This window comes from Carettochelys insculpta, chromosome 27, assembly GCF_033958435.1.
Source record: "Carettochelys insculpta isolate YL-2023 chromosome 27, ASM3395843v1, whole genome shotgun sequence".
Taxonomy (NCBI): Eukaryota; Metazoa; Chordata; order Testudines; family Carettochelyidae; genus Carettochelys; species Carettochelys insculpta.
The window spans coordinates 4126632-4147793 of NC_134163.1; the positions used below are offsets into that span (position 1 = coordinate 4126632).

A 21162-nucleotide genomic window follows, 5' to 3' on the forward strand; every position below is an offset into this window, starting at 1 on the left:
AATCCAGCTGGGGCCCCACATGCTGGTGAGGGCCCTGTACTCTGGTGGGGACTACAGCCGCATGGCAATTCCACAGTGGGGCCCTGCATACTGGTGGGGGCCCAGCCCTGCAACCTGGTGGGGGCTTCACAATCCAGGCCTGGCCCTATGCTCCAGGCCTGCACTCTGGCCCTGGTGGGGGGCCCTGTTCCCACACCCCATGCTCTGGGTCCAGCCCTGCGCCGCAGGGCTCCAGCTCTATGACAGGGCAGGGACATCATGGCTGGGCCTCTACAGTGGGTGCCCTGTGCTTGGGGCCCAGCCCCAGGCCCGGGATCAGGGGTGGCCCCAGCCTGTGGCTGCAGCCCCGTTCCAAAGTGGGGGCTTCAGCTTTGGCCCCATGCTCCACAGCGGTGGCTCCAGGCCCAGTCCCAGTCCCATGCTGGGATCTCTGCGGCAAGGCTCCAGCCCTGTGCCTCAACCCCAGTGTAGACACTGAGCTATTTACATCAGCTGTTGTCAGTCTCCTTACATGGTGTGAAATTGTCAGGAAAGCCAGGCAGCTAGAGCCCAGCTGCCCTCCACTCCCTGGAGAGCAGGGTGTCCTGGATGGCTTCCCTCTACTCCCAACAGGGATTGGGGAGGTGAGACTTTTTCTACTCCCTTAGAGAGACATTACTTCTGGGGTAATACAATTAAGGGTTTGAAGACCCTGGGTAAAATTTTCAGTTGTTCCTAAGTCACTTAAGCATATTTGATCTTGTATCATAATAGATTCTTGCCGGGCAGGAGCACGGTGAAAGTTGCTTCTCAACTTTGCATTCTTAATAGAGCAACTTTAATTTTGTGTTGTCTTTTGCATTTAATTTCCTAGGTTTTTAGAGAGGTAAGAGTTGTCAGTGGAATAAAGAGGTCAGGAGAAGGGACATGGGCAGGAGGCATTGACCTTCGTGGCTTCTGTTCTTTTATAAGTTCCTTTTCCCAGTGCGTTGGGACTTGCCTCATTAAGAGCTATTTATTTGCTAGATGGGAGGTGTCAAAGCTGCAGCTGGATTTGAGCCTTTTCCCTATAAAAGGCATACTGCTGTTTTTTAAGAGCTAGACTTTATCATCCTCTCACAGCTCAGAAATAGCTGAAGAGATCATCTTCATATATTCTCAAATATTTAACCCTCAGGCAATCAAGAATGGAAAAATTTCTGCCTAAAAGGGACAATTTTTCTGAAATTGTAGGATAAGCATTTAAAAACATAGTTATAATGAAGAAACATTTTGCACCATTGACTTGAGCAATTGTACTAGCACAAGTCAGTAGTAGCTGGAGTCAGCCTTGAAAGAGATTACAAGCTAGTGAGTTACTGTGCAAAGTCATAGAGGTCATCTTACGTTCTCATGCTGCAGAAAGAATCTCCACTCTCTAATCATGTTTTTTCTTTTCCTTGCTACAGCTTGCTATGGGAAAGATGATGGAACAGGGACCCGTATTAATTATCACTTTCCAGGCTCAACTTGTTATGGTGATTAAAAATCAGAAAGGAGAGGTGGTAGAAGGAGACCCGGTAAGTGATGCCACATACCGTGAGAGAAATGAAATTCTTTGCCATCAGAGCCATGAGGTGGTGGATGTGTACTTTTAATCCACCATCACTGTGTAGTACACACATCTGCCATGGAGCCTGGCTACTGTACCTTTAATCCATATGCTCCATGATTCACCCCACAGCCACATGCCCTTTCTTTTTCCAAGCAGAGATGAAATAGTGCTTGAGCAAGAGGTTTGGCATTACTGGGACCTCAGTACTTCAGTGTGTTTGCTAGAACATCACTCATTAAAACAAAACTTGTCAAATAAATGAACAAGCATATTTTATGATGCTGAGCCAACTTTCTTCAGGATGATCACTTGCAAATAGATGAAGTTCAGTGCTTCACAGTGAGTCTTCAGATCACCAGTGTGAAATAACAAGATCCTGCACTCAAATCACACTGTCAGCATGTCTGGACTTCTCCTGTGTCCCAGAACTCAGATGCTTCTGCTGCTATTAATAGAGCAATGGAGAAAATGGAGCAACTGATTTTTAGAAAATCCACTAACTGGAGGGGAGTACTTGGACGAACAAGATATGTGGTGATGGAACCTTTAGCCGCCATCTTTAAAATGCTCCAAATGAGGAAGGTGTAGTGAACTGGTGTAGAGCTTATGGGATTTGGGTCTTTATAGTGGGAAAGGGCAATTGGATCCAATAAGTTCAACTTCAGTTCCAGGTGAAATCATGGAAACAAATAGTGAAAGGGCAGCGCATCCAGATGTGTGCCTGTGGATGACCCCTCCTCCCTTCCTACACTTGGCCTGGCTCAGCCACTCAGAGCTTTGTCCTTGCCCTTGGCAGGTGGGCTGCCTGAGATCATTGTGCCAGAGAACCCTGGCAGCAGTGGGGAGTAGGAAACAGTGAGGTTATGGTTTAGAGAAGGTTGTGAGTTACATGGGCAGCACGCCCCCCAGAGCATTACACAGAGTCATTCAGCATGCAGCTTGATTACGCTGCTTTAAAGTCCAGTGATAGAGGTGCTAGGCACGGGATTTAGTGAGTGGAAAGCCCCAGCAGCAACTCCTGCAGGGCCATTACTCTCTGTTCAGGGTGGAGTGAAGCGAGGAAGTGGGGCTCCTGCTTGGGACGGCCATCTTGGTGTGGGTTTTGAACAGTGTCATTCTGCTGTCACATATGTCCCAGAACTTTGGGCTTAAATGTTGGACCTGTGTCAGCAAGAATGTTTGTGCATCCTAAATCACTGCCCCCCGTCCCAAGTTAGAGGGCCAGCGATACCCAGCATGCCTCAGCAAGTCAACTAATCACTTCCTAATGTGACTGCTTTTCATTTGGCTGATCTATTCGTCATGCTCTTGGCTTTTGGTTGCTCCTGAGTTGTCTTGGATTAGGTCTGTCTGACATTTCTGGACTTCATGGAAGTGTCCAATCAGAGACTCTCGTTTGACTCTTCATGAAAGAGAGCCATAAGAAAAGAGCAATTACAAATATTGGCATCTGGCTGGGGCCCTGCAGGGCCATCTGAATGGAGTAGTGAAAGTTCTATGTTTAGGTAGGAGAATAGTGCCAAGCTAGGAGATGCTGTGAGCACCTAGGAGGAGGAGGAGGAGAGATGAAAAGTACTTTGCTGATGACTCCCATATCATTATCCCCATTTTAAAGATGGGGGAAATTGATGCACGGAGAAGGGTGAGTGACAGATCAGAGCACGCAGGGCCCTTCATTTCCCACCAAGTCTGTTTGCTAGGTTCATATTTAATTTGTTTATTTGCAGTGCTTTGGATGTATGCTTTCTAAGCTTTCTCCACACTGGAGGAAAGGGTCTAGGTGGGAGAAGCCCAGACGTACTGCAGGCTTGTGCATCGATTAGCAAAATGGAATGAAGTGGAAGAAATGAGGCTATAACAAATTGCAAAAGGGATTAGGAATAATCCCAAGCCATGCGAGTTTAGGGTCTGCATCCACTACAGTTGTACTAAGATGCTGGCTCACTCCAGATAAACAGTGTCTAGCACAAGGTGAGACCCAGAGGAAGACACCTGAAAGCTACTGTGTTTGGGGCCACCTGACCAACTATGCAGCGTCCTGGAGTCTGTATGTGTGTCACTTCCTGCAGCAGTCTCGTTTGTTTGTCTAAACTGTAGAAAGCACCACAGCTGTTCACCTCCACACCGTCTGCAGAGTAGTTTTGCCAAAGTCATCTGGGGAGTTAATGGCAAAGGGTCTGAGAGCTTGTGACACTTTCTAGATGTGGCAGTGGCTGGATAGCCAGACAGCTCTGTCTGTGCCAGGTCCATGTTTAAGTAGCTTAATGATGTACGACAGGCGACACTGCAAGGAGTCTGGAGCTGGCAGTTTCCGGGAGCCTTCCATTAAAACTAATCCATACATTTAATAAATATTGGCTTTTCTCAGTCACTCTTCTGAGCCCAGGCTGTAGGGTTACAGAACAGGGACTAATTTTAATGATGGGCCCGGCTGGACTGATTTGCAGTCTGTTGTACTGACTGTAGGAGGAAGAGGTCTATTTAGTGATTTTTCACATTAAATTAGCCCATTCATAAAAGGTGAGTATTGATGGGATAATTATTAAAGGGGATATCCAAGCCCATTTGCTGTCTAGTTCCTTGAGAACAGCAGTAAATCAGGGAGATGCATTAAAATGGAAATGAAAGGAAATTAAACTTTAGTTTTAATCCAGTGTCAGCTGATAGATATGATTCAGTATTACTGTTGCTCTTCTGCAATCCCTTAGAGCAAATAATCTTCTGAGTGAAAAGAAACCTCAAGCTGCAAAGTCTCCAAATCATGTGCTTGTCTCTGCTGCAGTATAGCCTTGTTCGCACTCCTTTTAGATTCTACTACAGCATTACAAACGCACCCTCAAAAGAACACAAAGGAGGCTTAGGAGCATATGAAATGCTTATGCCAGGTGGTCTAGCAAATACATCACTTCAAAAAGAGCAGGGGACTGATGCCTGTAGAGTTTTGCATAGCTGATCTGGGGAAGTAGGCGTTTCACCACTCAGCAAAGCACTTCTGAAGGGTACAGGAATTCTTATTAAAATTAATCTGCATCCCCACAAATGTTAATCTTAAATGCAGAACTACAGTTTAGAAATCCGCTGTTGTTTGCTGTCCCTGTTTCTTTGAATATAGGCAGTAACGTGCACTGTACATCCAAGATTAGGGTGTAGCTGTAGTAATAAAAATACAAAATCAGTCACCCAGAACTCTCTCAGTGCAGGTAACATGCTGTTTTCTTTCTTCTGTGATGTCTCATTCCCCAGCAAGAAAGCCATCTTCCCTGGTCAGTGCTGTGTTTTGGTGTCATAAAATCCCTGTATTCTGCCACATTTCCTATAGACCAGGAGTCTGCAACTGAAATAGTCAGAAGAGACATTTTTTCAAATTCAGTTACAAAATCAGGGGAAATTGATCAAAAGCAATCAACATGGATTCACCAAGGACAAGTCCTGCCTGACCAATTTGATTAACTCCTAAGGTGAGGTAACAGATAACAGCACATGGGGAAGTTAGTAGGTACGATATAGCAAAGCTTTTGATACAGTCTGCCACAACATTCTTGCCTATAAGTTGTGGACTGTTATGGATACATGGACTGTAAGATGGATAGAAAGCTGGCTTGATGGTTGGGCCCAATGGGTAGTGGTCAATGGCTCAATATCTGGATGGCGGTCAGTTTCAAGTGAAGTACCCCAAGGCTCAGTTCTCAGGCTGGTGCTGTTCAGCATCTTTATTAATGACCTGGACGAGGGACTGGATTGCACCCTCAGCAAGTTTGTGGATAACACTAAGCTAGTGGGAGATACGTTGGAGGGTAGAGAGAGAATCCAGAGTGACCTGAATAAATTGGAGGATTGGGCCAAAAGAAATCTGATGTGGTTCAACAAGGGGAAGTGGAGAGTCCTGCACCTGGGATGGAAGCATCCCAAGCATTGTTATAGGCTGGGGACTGACTGGCTAAGTAGCAGTACAGCGGAAAGGGATGTGGGAATTATGGTGGATGAAAGGCTGGATGCAAGTAAACAGTGTGCCCTTGTAGCCAAGAAAGCTAACAGCATATTGGGATGCATTAGGAGGAGCATTTCAAGCAGATCTAGAGAAGTGGTTGTTCCCCTCTATTGAGCACTGGTGAGGCTGCATCTGGAGTATAGCGTCCAGTTCTGGGCCACTCAGTATAGAAAGGATGTGGTTTTGCTGAAGTAGATTCAGTACAGGGCAGTGTAAATGATTAAGGGGCTGGAGCACATGACCTATGAGGAGAGGCTGGGGGATTTGGGCTTATTTAGTTTGTAGAAGAGAAGAGTGAGGGGTGATTTAATAGCAGCCTTCAACTTCCTGAAGGGGAGCTCTAAAGAGGATGGAGAGAAACTTTTTTCAGTGGTAACGGAAGAACAAGGAGCAATGGTCTGAAGTTACAGAGAGAGGTGTAGGTTGGATATTAGGAAATCTGTTTCACCAGGAGGGTGGTGAAGCACTGGAATGTGTTGCCTAGAGAGGTGGTGGATTCTCCATCCCTAGAGGTTTTTAAGTTCCAGCTTGACAAGGTCCTGTCTGGGATGACTTAGTGGAGGTTGATCCTGCTGGAAGCAGGGGGCTGGACTAGATGACCTCCTGAGATCCCTTCCCGCCTGTGATTCTCTGATTCAGGAGCCTCAGTGCACGTGAATGCAAGACAGCCTTAATAAGTAATGTCAACCTGTACTTTTTGTCACCCCTATTTTAAGAACCGAGCACACACAATGATTTGTGAGTTAAAAAGCTGTTACCTCCCCTCCAGGCTTTACTCACCTCAGCCACCAAATCTGTCCTATCCCCAAGCTTTGCACCCCATCCCACAAACCTTCCCCCATCCCCAGGCTTAACCCCTCCCAGCTCCACACCACCCCCCATCCTCAGAATTAACCCCTCTCAGCCCCAATCTCTTCCTTCCCCTGCATCCCCAGGATTAACTCGCCTTGGTGCATGCAGCCCCTCTGCAGCAGCTGCTCCCTGCTGCCGCCGCCTCCTCAGCACAGCTCCGGCAGGGACAGGCTCAGCTGCCTCCCCAGCCCTTCCAGGGCTCCCTGCCCCAGCTGACTGTTCAGTTGGTTTAGCGGCGGGCAACTGGATTTGGTTCTTTTGTTTAAGCAACAGCAGCCGCCGGAGCCACTGACTCCGTAAAGAGACACCTGCAGTGCTGGAGCTGCAGGTTGCTGACTCCTGCTATAGAGCTACCTGTTTTTCAGGTGCCTAAACCTTCCAAATATGTTACAACTTCTGGCTAATGTTCTCCTTTCCTAGTTTCTCTTTCATTACAGAATGTCATTAATTGGCATTTGAGTGTCGCAGATAGCTAGAAAATGCTAATTAAGGCAATTAACTCAGCCCCATTACCCATCTTATATGTATATATGCTTCACAGCATGGGCTCTTTCCAGAAAATGCTCCAGTAGATCATCAGTGTTACAAACACCAGAACTGCAGACTGACCAGTTAACCCACATGCCTCATTGGGAACTGAAGTATGCACTCAGGCAATGGCAGAGAAAGAAGAAAAGCAAATATAGTACAGTTTTTTGCCAAATGCAACCTGCTAAGAAGGGAAGCAGTGTTTCTCTTCTGCATGGCAAAGTTTAGAAGCTGTATTAAGTCGATGTTCGGTTGTAAACATTTGAAAGAACAACCAGAACATTTGGTTCAGAGTTACGAACATTTCACAGTTGCAGACAGCTGCTGTTCCTGAGGTGGGCCTAGCTCTGCGTTCTTCTGTGTGCATATTGACCCAGGAAAACAGGACTGGTGATGAGTACAGCATGTGCAGGGCTTGAACATGGATGAAAATGATATGATTGCCTTCCCTGCAGCTTTGTGGCTTTCCATAGGGCAAGTTAAAATTGTATGGAGAGGTTTATATATTTAATTTCCTCTGTTACTAAGGAGCGATGGAGCAGGGCATGGGAAGCAAGGGTAAAAGATAAAAGGCTAAAAGTAACGGAAGAGTTGGACAGACATGCTTCCCAACGGGCACTAACGAGCCTGAAGCTGCTGGAGATGGTGCACTTAGGTGTTTGACTGTGGCCTTGTGTGCATGCGAATGCTCTTAGCTTGATGAAATTGGAGGTACTAACTGCAGGAGAGTTCATGCAGAGTTCAGCTGCTCCTCTGTTGTCTGCACTAAACTGGCTGTCAGGACAGGAAAACATGTGCTTTCTTACTACCAGGTAGCTCAAATAGTTGTCTGGCTCAAATTTTCAAGCATTGCAGCTCTTTGGGGCAAAAGTTAAGTGGGGGAAATTCAGCTCAGTTCAGAGTTGAAAGTGAGCTTTTGATATACAGCATTTCCTCAAACCTAATTAAAGAAGGTAAAACCAAAGAGGTAGAAACAGAACGCCTGCAGGACTTGTATGGCGGTGCTGCCGTGTGTGTGTGTAACTCCTAGCCGAGCAGTGGTGCCGTGTTCTGTGTGTGGCGATTCAGTCTGGCAGCAGTAGGGACAAGGGATGTGCATGACTTCCATGTTCTCAGCAGGGGGTGGGGTCTCGTAGCCTATAGCAGTGCTGTATTCCCTGTGAGGGGTGAGGAGGTGGCTGGTAGCCCTCAGCAGTGCCATGTTCCCTGTGAGGGGGCAGTGGTGGGTCGCTTGTGCTGTGTTCCCTGTGGCTGGTAGCCCTCAGCGGTGCTGTGTTCTCTGCAGTTTCTGTTCTAACAGGTGGATTTTTGTTTCAGGACAAAGTTCTGCGGATGCTGTATGTGTGGGCCCTCTGCAGAGACCAGGATGAGCTCAACCCCTACGCTGCCTGGAGGTTATTGGACATTTCCGCTTCAAGCACAGAGCAGATCCTCTAAGAATTCCATCCAAGAGCTTCCTGTTCCTCTCACTTGCACCCGTGCCATGTCTGCATATGCACCAACATGCAATGCCACAGGGGAGCTGTGGGGAATCTGTCCTGGTTCCTTTGCAGAAGAGGTGGCTCTTGGGTGTGCTGGCACTTCCCCAGTCTCTGATGTGAACTGCCTGGGACCGATGGCTGCCCCGAGCACAGCCCTGGCTTTATGCTGTAAGGATGTGCAATAGATGTAAGTGTGACTGATTTGAGACATTAGCAACAGCTGTTGGTTCCTTTTTGAATCTTAGCTGGAGGAGACAGCCTCTTTCCTCCCCCGTTCTCTCATGCTGCCTGACAGGGAACCAGGTGCGGGCTGGGCAGTAGCCAAGTGACACACATTGTTACAATGCCTGCATTTCTAGTAACCCGAAGGCTGCAAGCTCCCCACCTCCCGGAAAGGCTCTGAGTTCTTTCAGGACATGCAGGTCTCAGCTGTGCTCTTACTCAGTTGCACCAATAAGCCTTCTGCTCGTACAGCATCATGCACTTTACCAAACCAAATGCAACCATGCCTCCATGTGCCACCTTCCACAGAGCCCTGTGGCCACAGCGAGACTGGGCCATATTAACACAGGCCAGGCAAGTTTGCAGTCCTGCCTGCAGCAGTGAGGCGTGCTCACCGTGGTGTTATGCACAGTTCTCTTATGTTGCAGGTAGGACCCACTGCTTTTTGGGAAGACTCTTAGGCTGTGGCCACACTTGGCCAAAACTTCAAAGTGGCCATGCTAATGGCCAAATTGAAGAATACTAATGAGTCTTTCCAATGCGCGGGGCTCAGCACGGCTACACAGGGGGTCCTTTTCACAAGGACCCTGCACATTTTGACACCCCCTTATTCCTCTCAAAATCGGCAGGGTCTTTTTGAAAAGGACCCCTGTGTAGCCGAGCTACACGCGTTAGAAAATGGCAGTTTCGAAGCGCCGTGGCCAGAAGGGTGCGAATGCTAATGAGGCGCTGAATATTCAGTTCAGTGCCTCATTAGTATTCTTCAGTTTGGCCATTAACATGGCCACTTCGAAGTTTTGGCCAAGTGAGGCCACAGCCTTAGTGTTTAAATCTCACTAGATCCAAGCATGGTCAGAGGAGCTGTACCTGCTGGGGCAGAGCGCCATGCAGGTAGTAGCTTACTGCAAGAGGTGTGGCGGGAGGACTGTAGAAGACTGGCCAGGGACTAGAGGGAGGAAAAAAGCAGTTGCCATTTTCTCCTGTAGGTGAAAACAAAACAATCAAATAAGATGCAAAACTGGCTGGAGGCAGAACCCCCTCCCCCCTCAGTTATTATTGCTAAGCCTGACTGCAAAGAGTATGTGGTTCACTGGCCTACTTTGTCTGAATTGAAAGGTATGGTCTCCTGCCATAGGTTGAGGTGCATGCCTGGCCACTTACCTGTGTGAGGGCTGCAGGGTTACTGACACAGAATCTAACTGGTGCTGGGTAAATGGGGAGGTTCAGCTGAGGTGTTCATACGTCTGTCTGCTACCTCCTTCAATAAAGTGAAGATTCTTGCACAGATGCGACTTACTTGGGCAGAGGATCACTACCCAAAAGAGGGATCAAAGAGATTTTTCCAATTCCCCCTAAGCAAAGTAGAAGAAGAGCTGGTTTTTGTCTTATAATGAAAAGAGAATCATTTTATCTGCTTCTCCTCCTCCTAGTCCCTTGTGTGCCCAGAGCAGTTCTTTTGGTGAATCTAAATGGAATCAGCTGTCTAGCCCAGGCATCATTATGATTCCTGGAGCAGCTGTTGCAGACAGTCTGATGTGCAGCAAATTCAGCAGCGCCCCTTGCCCTGCACAGCTCTGCCCTCCAGGCTCTCCTACTCTCAGAACAAGGAAACGCGGGTGCTTTACTGGCCATGGGGGTGCTCTCAAGCCAGCCCATTCCATCCCAGGGCACTTACCAGCAGAGTCATTTGATGGTTTTTAAATAGAAGGTGTTGAATTTGTTTTGGTGCCGAACAAAATCTGAACAAAGTAAATTTCATGCTGCAGAACCCAGTAATGGGGTGGGTGAGTCCTTCTGTTTCAGTAGTCTGGCACTGAGAGGACAGAGGTTGGTCTTGGGTCTTCTGCAGAGTTTAAGAAGCTGTAGCTGTGAAAGCTCATCTTCACCACTCACATCTCATCCCCAGGGCTGGGGCCTGTGTGCAAATATTAATGCTTTATTCACCGTGGTGTGTGCAACGGCAGTGGCAATATTGAGTCTCTCTGAGAGCTGGCCCAGCCCTGAGAACAGCTCACTCTGAGTGCCTGCTGCATGTACAGATTGTGGGCCTGGGCGCCCTCCCTCCACATCCTCTCCCCCATTGGAGGGTGATCTGCCAGGGGACTCCAGCAATCCGTGCACCCTGGGCCTGGGATTTCATAGCCTGTCTCATCCTAACACTTGCATGACTCTTCCTGGCTAGTAGCTGCCAGTGAGTTCTTGCTCCCTCATATATTGCAATGTGCTCATCCCTAGGCAAGGTGTCCCCAGAATAAAATGAGGTGAATCACAAATGAATCCCTGACCTCAAACCACTGTGGGCTTTTCTGGCTTTGCCCTAAGTGCTGGCTTGGTTGGCCTGCAGGGGGCCAGCAGCTCTGCACGTGGATCAGGGCTACCTGTTCTCAGGAGCCCAGGCACTCGGCACTTTGGGACCAAAACCCTCTTGCCCCATGAAGATCAAGGTCAATGCTCTCCACCCGTCCTTGAGTCAAGAGCAGGGGCAAAGTATTTGGTCCTGGGCAAGGTGTGTTCACATGGGGTATGTCCAGAGAGCAGCTGCCCTAAAAGCTGACTCAGACTCTCCAAGCTTGGGCTGCAGGGCTGCTGGACTGACCAACTCAAGCCCGGCGACCCTCCTTCTCAGCAGGGTGAGCTTGGCTGAAGCTCAGTAAACAGCCCTGCAGCCTGAGCACCATGAGCAAGCCTGCTGGTGGGAGGGGCAGTTGCTCTGGGACCCAGGTGATTTAAAATGGCAGCTGCTGGCTGCACAGCAGGACTAAGGCAAGCCTCCAGCCTGTTCTCCATTCCCAGAGGCAGCCCCCCAGCTCTGTGCAATGCCCCGAGCACCAACTCTGCAGCTCCCTCAGCTGGGAAGGGTCTTTGCTTTTGTGCATTTAGACATTTGGCAACCCTGCCAGGCTGGGGACATGAGGAAGCACTGGCTGTGCCAGAAGAGTGCACCCGCAGCGCAGGTACAGCACTGCCCAAATGTCAGTTGAAGGCGGGTGGGGAGCACTGACTGTTCTGCCCTAGGGCCTGAAATTGCTGTCAGTGGGTCTGCACCCAACCCCCAGTTAACTGGCCCAAGCCAACCACAGGTAGCTAGTTGCTGCTTGAACATGCCCATGGTGTCCTAGCAGACCTGCTCTGGCTGAGGGAGAAGCAGCTCAGGGAGGTAGGAAGCAACGATGCTTTTTCTTACTGGGAAGAAAATATCAGGTAGATGTCTCAGAATTCTCAGGTGGAACCAGCAGCTGAAGCAGTTCCTGGGCTGGGTTTTGTTCTGTTTGCCCCTCACAGTGGCAGGAATGGCTGACTTCACCCAGCTGGTCCCTCCCTGCTTGGTGCTCTGTGCCCTGCGCTGGCCCTTCCTGCATGTACACACTCCTACAGCCAGCTGCCGTCAGGGAATCCTGCAACTGTCAAGCTGGAAAGGGGCTCCAGCCCCCAGGTTAGGCAAGTAACCTGTCCATCCTACCTTCAAAACCTCCAGTTCGCAGGGATTCCCCACCCTCCTGGAAGCAGGGTCCAGAGCTCCCCTGTGAGGTTTTCCTAGTATCTAACCAAACTGCCCTTGGTGCAGACCATGCCTGGTACTTGGGAGGAGGTGACGAATGCCTGCTTGCCCTCAGAACAGCCCTTAACGTGATTGAAAATGTACACCTGGTTCTTCAGGCGTCTTTGCTGAAGACTGAACACACCTTTTATCTTTTGTCACTCTGCTGGCTTCTCTCCACTCTGTCCACATCTCTCTTAGCGCATGGCACTGGGCTGGACGCTGTGCTCCAGGTGAGGCCTCACAAGTGCAGAGTAATGCAGGAGAGTCACCTCCCATGTCTTACAGGGAATATGCCTGTTAATGCACTCCCAGCCTGTTAACCTTTCCCCCACCTGCCGTACATTCAGCTCTCCTGAAAGTTCCACTCTGCCACCATGCCTGCAGGCCATGCCAGGGCTCTGGCACTGTGAGCAGGGTCCATCGTATTAATGAGTCGTTTCACTGTTAGCCTATGTTTCCCACCTCCGTCTTACAGCCATGTGCTGTGTCTCCTTAGATGAGTGTTTTCTGAGAGCAGGGACTGGCTGGGGCATGGGCGTGTGCAGCGCAATGGGTCCTGATCACCCTAGGGGCACTAGCTGCTGTCTCAGTGAGTGACAGAGGGCTCATCTGCACTCCAAATGCTGCAGCAGTGAACAGCTGCCTGGTAATGTTAAACAAACAGTAAAAAGCTCCCTCAGCTGGGCTGGAGCATGTGCAGAACTGGGCTGCCCACTGGTAGGAGGAGAAGATGGAAGATTAGGGTGTGAATGTTGGGAGGTGGAGGCAGAGCTTAAGTGTGGAACCTGGAAAGAGACAATGAACCTGAGCAAAGTGATAAAAGCTACTCTGAGTTGCAGCTGAGCTGATGGCGATGGGGGAGAAGCCCTGCGGAATATTGCTCTGTGTAACATGTCCCAGCACAGCCCTGTGTGCGTGGAGGCTGTCTGCAGGGGAGCAGCCTGAGGGAGACTGGGGCCACTAGCTTTGGGAAGCCATGAGGGTGGGGCTGAGAGTACACAAGGCAGAGGCGGTTACCCACCTAAGCCAAGGATGAAGCCTGCTGCCTGTTTGTCTGAGGAGCATTCGGAGCCTTTTCTTCTTGGATTGTGAGTTCGTGGGAGTTCTGAATGTACCGTAAAGCTCTGGTGAGTCAGTCATGGAGATCTGTGCTGGTTTTTCTGCACCAGCTGCCCCTCCACTACCTCCCTGAGGTATGCAGGGATGTGAGGTCTGTAGCAATAGGCAAGCTGCTGGTTAGTATTCTCTGTAAGCTGAGTGCTGGCAGCTGCCCAAGAGAGATTCAAACACTGCCCAGCTGATTAGCAGAGCACCCACAGCTGGCAGTGTGTGACTCTCCGGATGGTGACATCTGCACATGCTGCAGTGCACAAAATGTTTCCACATTTGGATGGACAAAAGAGGGAATGTTGCTGCTAGTTCTAATGGAGGAGAACGTTGCTGGGGGAGGAAGCACTCCACATCCAGCTTCACAAAGGTGGGGAGGGAAGTCACTTGCCCTGGAGTGCATTGGACAGTCTGAGTGGCTCAGCTCATGCAGCCACTGGGGCCCACCACCACCATTGCTGTAAAAACAAGTGAAATAATACTTGAAATACCAGTTACACTTGCCTGCATTTTACACAGTTTTAATTAAAACAAGGAAAACTAATAAATGTTGTTGTGCAATTTACAGCCCCTGCCCTTCTGATGGGTGGCTGGTCTCCTGGTGCTAACTGGTTGCAGCAGGCAGGCAGCTAGAGAGCTCCAAAGCTTTGTACTGACTGTTCTGTGATAGAAGTGGTTTGTACGCATCCCGGCAGCGTGATGTTGAATCATAGAACACTAGAACTGGAAGCACCTCAAGAGGTCATCAGGTGCAGTTCCCTGCACTCTTGGCGGGACCAAACACCATGTAGACCATCCCCAGTAGGTATCTATTCAACCTGCTCTTAAATATCTCCAGCGATGGAGATTTCATAACCTCTCTAGGTACCTTATTCCAGTGTTTAACTACCCTGACAGTTAGGAAGTTTTTCCTAATGTCTAATCTAAACCTCCCTTGCTGCAGTTTAAGCCCATTGCTCCTTGTCCTATCCTCAGAGCACAAGGAGAACAAATTTTCCCCCTCTTCCTTGTAACCCACTTTAAGGTACTTGAAATCCACTGTCATGTCCCCTCTAAGTCTTCTCTTTTCTCAACTAAACAGGTCCAGTTTTTTCAGTCTTCTCTCATAGCTCATGTTCTCTAGACCTTTAATTGTTCTTGCTGCTCTTCTCTGGACCTTCTCCACTTTCTCCACGTTTCTTGAAATGTGATGCCCAGAACTGGACACAATAACCCAGTTGAGGCCTAATGAGTACCAAGTAGAGCGGAAGAATGACTGCTTGTGTCTCGTTCACAATACACCTGCTAAAGCATCCCAGAATCATGTTTGCTTTTTTTGCAACAGCATCACACTGTTGACTTATATTTAGCTTGTGGTCCACTATGACCCTTAAATCCCTTTCCACAGTACTCCCTCCTAGACAGTTGCTTCCCATTTATATGTATGAATCTGATTGTTTCTTCCTAAGTGGAGTTCTTTGCATTTGTCCTTATTAAACATCATCTTGTTTACCTCAGACCATTTTTCCAGTTTGTCCAGATCATTTTGAATTATGAGCTTATCCTCCAGAGCAGTTGCAACCCCTCCCAGCTTGGTATCATCTGCAAACTTAATAAGCGTACTCTCTATGCTAGTATCTAAATCGTTGATGAAGATATTGAATAGAACCATTTCCAAAACAGATCCCTGTGGAACCCCACTTGTTCTGCCCTTCCAGCAGGATTGAGAACAATTAATAACTACTCTCTGAGAACGGTTATCCAGCCAGTTATGCACCCACCTTGTAGTGGCCCCATCTAAGTTGTATTTGCTTAGTTTATTGATGAGAAGATCATGTGGGACCATGTCAAATGCCTTATTAAAGTCTAGGTATACCACATCTACTGCTTCTCCCTTACACACGAGGCTTGTTATCCTGTCAAAAAAAAGGTTATCAGATTGGTCTGGCATGATTTGTTCTTTACAAAATCATGCTGGCTGTTACCTATCACCTTGTTTTCTTCCAGATGTTTGCAGATGAATTCCTTAATTATTTGCTCCATTATCTTTCCCAGCATAGAAGTTAAACTGACTGGTCTGTAGTTTCCTGGGTTGTTCTTTTTTCCTTTTTTATAGATGGGCACTATGTTTGCCCTTTTCCAGTCTTCTGGTATCTCTCCCAACTTCCAGGACTTTTGAAAGATAGTTAAAGGCTCAGAAACCTCCTCTGTCAGTTCCTTAAGCATTCTAGGATGTATTTCATCAGGCTCTGGGGACATGAAGACAGCTAATTTTTCTAAGTAATTCTTAACTCGTTCTTTTTGTATTATACCCTTTTAACCTACACCCTTCCCCCTAGCATGCATTATGTTAGGCACTTCTGCATCAGCCTTCTTGGTGAAGACCGAAACGAAGTCATTTATCACTTCTGCCATTTCCAGGTTTCTTTATATTGTTTCTCCCTTCTCACTGAGTAGTGGGCCTACCCTGTTCTTGGTCTTCCTCTTGCTTCTAATATATTTTATAGAATGACTTTTTGTTACCCTTCATGTCTCTAGCTAGTTTAAACTTGTTTTGTGCGTTGACCTTTCTAATCTTGGCCCTGCATACATGTATTGTTTTGCTTATATTCCTCTTTTATAAGTTCCCATAATTTCCACTTTTTATATGACTCCTTTTTGATTTTGAGATCCTGCAAGAGCTCCTGGCTAAGCCACGGCAGTGTTTTACCATACTTTCTTTCCTATGCAGCGGGATAGCTTGCTTTTGGGCCCTTCATAATGTCCCTTTGCAGAACTGCCAACTCTCTTTAGTTGTTTTTTCTCTTAATCTTGCTTCCCATGGTACCTTAACTACCAGTTCTCTGAGTTTACCAAAATTTGCTTTTCTGAAATCCACTGGCTCTGCTTTGCTGTATTCTCTTTCACTATTTCTTAGAATCATGAATTCTGATTTCATGGTCACTTTCTCCCAAGCTACCTTCCACTTTCAAATTCTCAGCTATTCGTTAAAATCAAATCTAGAACTACTCCCCCCGCCCCCAGTTGCTTTTTCTAACTTTTGAAATAAAAAATTGTCATCCATGCAGTCCAAGGACTTTCCGGATATTCTGTGCCTCGCTGTGTTAGTTTCCCAATGTACGTCTGGATAGTTGAAGTCCCCCATCACCACCAAATCCTGTGTTTTGGATAATTTTGTTGATTGTTTAGAGAGAGCCTCTAAACCACCTCTTCTACCTGGCTAAATGGTCTGTAGCAGACCCATATCACAACATCACTCTTGTTTTTTACCCCTTTTAACCTAACTGAGAAACTCGCAACATCTTTGTCTCCTGCATCCATCTCCACCTCAGTCCAGGTGTGCACATTTTTGATATATAAGGCAACACCTGCTCCCTGTTTATCCTTCCTGTCTTTCCTGAGTAGGCTGTACCTTTCTATTCCAATCAGATATTATCCCACCACGTTTCTGTCATACCAGTTAGGTCATAGTTGTGTGTGTTAGGATGTCAAGTTCTTCCTGCTTATTACCCATACTACTTGCATTTGTGTATAGACATCTAAGAAACTGATTTACTTTTGCCTCCCAGTCCATCCGCATTAACTGGGGGCTGCATTTTGCTGGCGCTGCTGTGGTTCCTTGGGAGTTTTTTCAAAGCTTTTGTGAAACATTTTCCTGTGTTTGGATGTTCCTGCTTAGTGACGGGAAAGCTAAAACATTTGGCTGGCCCAGCAGGGAGCTGATTTGTCAGAAACATTGTGAACATTTCAGATAACAGGCTTTTGTTTCCTTTTCAGTGTTTCTGTGGGAGATTCCCTTTTTTCTGGAGTTAACTCCTGCCTGTGTGCCTGTTGGCCAGCCCTTTGCCGTGCTCGTTGCTGTATACAAGGCTGTACCTGGCTGTTGTGAAGCTTTTGTCCAGCACTGAACAAGGAGCTTTAGTAAAATCAGAGAACCCGCCTAGTCCTAACACTGCTCTGCCTCCTGCAGAGCCACCTCTAGAACCTCCTGTTTGACTTCCTGCTGCTGGACAGGACACATCTCCTCTTGTCTGCACTTGCTCAAGTCCAGGATCCTTATCTAAGCTGCTTTGGTTCCCCATACTAAGCAAGTGGCTGCACGTTCCACCAGCCATGCTTGGATGCACCTGAGTGCTGTGTTCTGGCTATAATGGCATGCCCAGGTGCTACACTTGGGCACGTCCCCACGTACCATGGCAAACAGTGAGAAACACAAAGAGCTGAGCCCCATCTGTGCAACAGCACCTAGCAGTGGTGCTGAGGCACTGGTGTTGATGGAGAGAACTCCAGCATGGTGATCCCAGCCAAGCCCTAGTAGCAATGCAGGGGTGCCAGGAATCTGTTCATAAATGGTTCTGCAGATATATTGGCAATGAGGCACTGGAGTATGTGCAGAGGGGCTGCTGTAAATGCCCCATGCCCCTAATGATTACACACAGCATTTTAAAGAAGAGGCAGGAGAGCAGGATCACCAAGTGCAGCTCACTCAGCAGAGAGTCTAATGAACCAGCCCCTGTGGTCTGCTGCTCGCCCCAGGGAACCAGCCAGTGCTGGACATGGATGATTTGTACCTCCTGACAGTCCTTCCTGCTTGTTTGGTGGCACGTGACCTTCGATCTCCTGAGTTAACCCTAAGTAGCTCCCGGGAGTCTCCATCCATGAGATGAATGTAGCTGAACTGCTTGAAAACACTGACCACAATGTAATTAAATTGAATATGTTTGGGGTGGGGTGGGGGAAGTAGCAAAGACTCCCCATCCCTCAGCAACATGGACCTTCAAAAAAGAGAACTATACAGAACTGGGGAAGCTAGTTACATAGAAATTAAAAGAACAGGCACAGGAGTGAAAGCTGCATGAAACATACTAAAAACACCATGAGAGAGCCTCAAGTTGTCTGCTCCCCAGATAAAAAAGAAGAGGAACATAAAATGCCCCAGTGGCTAAACAACAGTATTAGAGGGATTCATAGGGCTAGAGACAAAAAGACAATTTTTAACAAGTGGAAGTCAAAACGTAGTTAGGAAAAATAGAAGCATAAACTCAGGTCAATAAAGTAGAAACGTATAATTAGGCAGTCAAAAATGTTAAGAGCAATTAGCACAAGACACACAAACTAACAGTGATTTTTTTTAAGTATACCAGAAGCAGGAAATCTGCCCCACTGAGGCCACTGGACAAGCAAGTTGCTAAAGCAGCAAAGAAAACAAAGGGGTTGTGGACAAGCCATTGGTGTTCACTGCAGAGAGTGTGAGATTCTTGCACCCAAACCATTCCTTTTAGGCATCAAATCAGAGGAACTGTCCTAGATTGAAGTGTTGAAAGGCAATTTTGGAACAAATTTATAAATAGTAATCAGTTACCAGGAGCAGGTAGAGAACAATAAGAAGTCTTGTGGCACCTTATAGACTAACAGATATTTTGGAGCATAAGCTTTCATATCTGTTAATCTATAAGGTGCCACAAGGCTTCTTGTTCTCGGAGCTACATACTAACACGGCTACCTCTGTGGTAGAGGAGCAGGTAGTATCACACAAGAGTCCTAGAGTCCACGTCTCAAATATGCAATGCTGTGTAACCAACCACCTTAAATCAGCCTTTTGACCAGAGGACCAATAGGTAGCCTATGTGATGCCAGTTTTTAAAAAAGGCTGTACAGATCATCTTGATAATTACAGGCCTAACTTCAGAACCGGGCAAATTGGTTGACAATATAGTAAAGAAGAGAATGGTCAGACACCCAGATTAATCCAGGTTGTTGGTGAAGACTGAAGATGGCATTTGTAAAGGAGAATCAGGCCTCACCAACCTCAGGATCCCTTTGGGGGCCAACATACATGAATACGGGGATCCAGTGGGGAGAGAGCAGGCAGGCTTTGAGTAAACCTTTGACAAGGTCCTTCAGCAAAAACTGGAGCAAAGTGAGCTGCCATGGGGTAAGAGGGGAGGGCTCTTTTGGATCAGGAACTCATTAAAAGGTAGGGACCAGAGGGCTGAAAGAAAGTTTTCAGACTGGAGAGTGGTCAACAGCAGGATCACCCCAGGATCCATACTGGAACCGCTGCTATTTAACGTGTTCATAAATAGGGCCTATCCAGATTCACAGCTGTGGAAACCATATCATGGCCCATGAAATCAGATCTCAGTGAAATTGAGGGATTGGAGGAGGGGGCAGTCTAAATGATGGGGTCTGAATTACTTGTTACTACTCAAGGAGGGTTGGAGTCGTTGTGGATAGCTCTCTGAAAATATGGAGATACACACATCTCAAAAGGCTGGAAAGGACTTTGGGAGGTCATTGAGTCCAGTCCCCTGCCCTCTTAGCAGGGCCAAGCACCATCCTTTTTCTTACCCCCATCTCTATGTGGCCCTCTCAAGGGCTGAGCTCACAATTCTGGCGTTACCAGGGCCATGATCAAGCCACTGAGCTATCCCTCTGCTGTGTCTGCTGCTGCAGCAGCAGCAAAGTGACCATTAGGAACCATTAGGAAAGGGCTAGGCAATAAGATGGCAAATTTCCTAATGCCATTATGGCTACATCTACACTTACAGAACACTTTGAAATGGCCATGCTAATGGCCAAATCAAAGAATACTAATGAGGCACTGAATTGAATATTCAGTGCCTCGTTAGCCTGCCACCGGCCACAGCACTTCAAATGTGCTGCTGTTCGCTCGCCTGCAGCTCAGCCAGATTGGGGGGGGGTCCTTTTTGAAAGGACCCTGCCAACTTTGAAATCCCCTTATTCCTATCAGCTGATAGGACTAAGGGGATTTCGACGATGGCGGGGTCCTTTCGAAAAGGACCCCCATGTAGACGAGTATTCTTCAATTTGGCCATTAGCATGGCCTTTTCAAAGTTTTTTTTAAGTTTAGACATGGCCTGTGTAAATCCATGGTACAGCCACACCAGGACTACACCACACAGTTCTGTTTACCCTGTCTCAAAAGACATATTAGAATTGGAACAATTACAGAGAAGACTAACAAAAGCTCTTAGGGGGACAGAACAGCTTCCATCCAAGGAGCGAGGGAAAAGTGGGGCTGGCCCACTTGGAAAAGAAATGACCAAGAGGGGATCTAACAAGTTATAAAATCATGGCTGGTGTGGAGAATGTGAATAAGGAAATGTTCTTTACCCATCACATAACACCAGAACTACTATGGGTGTCATTAAATGAAATTTACAGGCAGCAGGTGTAACACAAACATAAGGAGTTCTTTCTTTACACAGCTCAGTCCACTTGCAGAACTCCTTGCCAGGAGATGTTGGGAAGGCCAAAAGAGTAAGTAGGTTTAAAAAAGAATGTGCACTGTTCACAAAGAGCAGGTCCATCCATGGCTAATAGCTGAAACAGACAGGGACATGAGCCCATACTCTGGATGTCCCTAAACCTCTCACAGCCAGAGGCTGGGACTGGCTGACAGTGAATGAGTCACTTGAGCGTCTGCAACTGGGCATTGGGAGGAAGGGCTACTGGGCTAGATGGCACGTTGCCCTGCCCCCATAGGGCTGGAATATCCCAGAATGCTCTGCCCTGCTGCAAGGCCACTGCCCTTCAAAGAAGCTGACTCTTACGGAGCGTGGCTCCTGTCTGCTGCAGGGAGTGGCTTTGGCCCAGGTCTGCTCTAGCAGCTTGCAGTGATTCCACTGGCTTCAGCGCTGGATGCTGAGCCAAAAGCACTAGGGGAGGGCAGCCAAGATGCTGGTTTCTCAGTGACACATTTGTGCATCACTAGGAAAGGCCCTTGGGGCAGCCCAGCCTGCCCTGTACAAAGGAATGTGACTAGGAGCCCAGCAGGGACATTCCTGGCAGTGGGACTGAACCCTGGGACTCCTTGCAGTAACAGGCCCAGCAGTTCTGGGCTCCACAGCACAGGCTTTCCAGACCT

General features: G+C 47.7%; 1 protein-coding gene across 3 annotated transcripts in view; it reads left to right on the forward strand.

Moving 5' to 3' along the window:
* Positions 1-18628, forward strand: part of TIMM44 (translocase of inner mitochondrial membrane 44) — a 65003-nt gene extending 46375 nt beyond the window's left edge. For 2 of the 3 annotated variants that reach the window (XM_074978432.1, XM_074978433.1), the window contains 2 exons: positions 1428-1538; positions 8259-14688. In XM_074978432.1, the coding sequence (XP_074834533.1) occupies positions 1428-1538; positions 8259-8378 (231 nt within the window). In that variant the 3' untranslated portion in view covers positions 8379-14688. Of the gene's footprint in view, positions 1-1427; positions 1539-8258; positions 14689-17048 lie in introns of those variants that run through there. The other variant, XR_012642661.1, reaches the window with a different exon arrangement.
* Positions 18629-21162: the final 2534 nt, after the last annotated feature.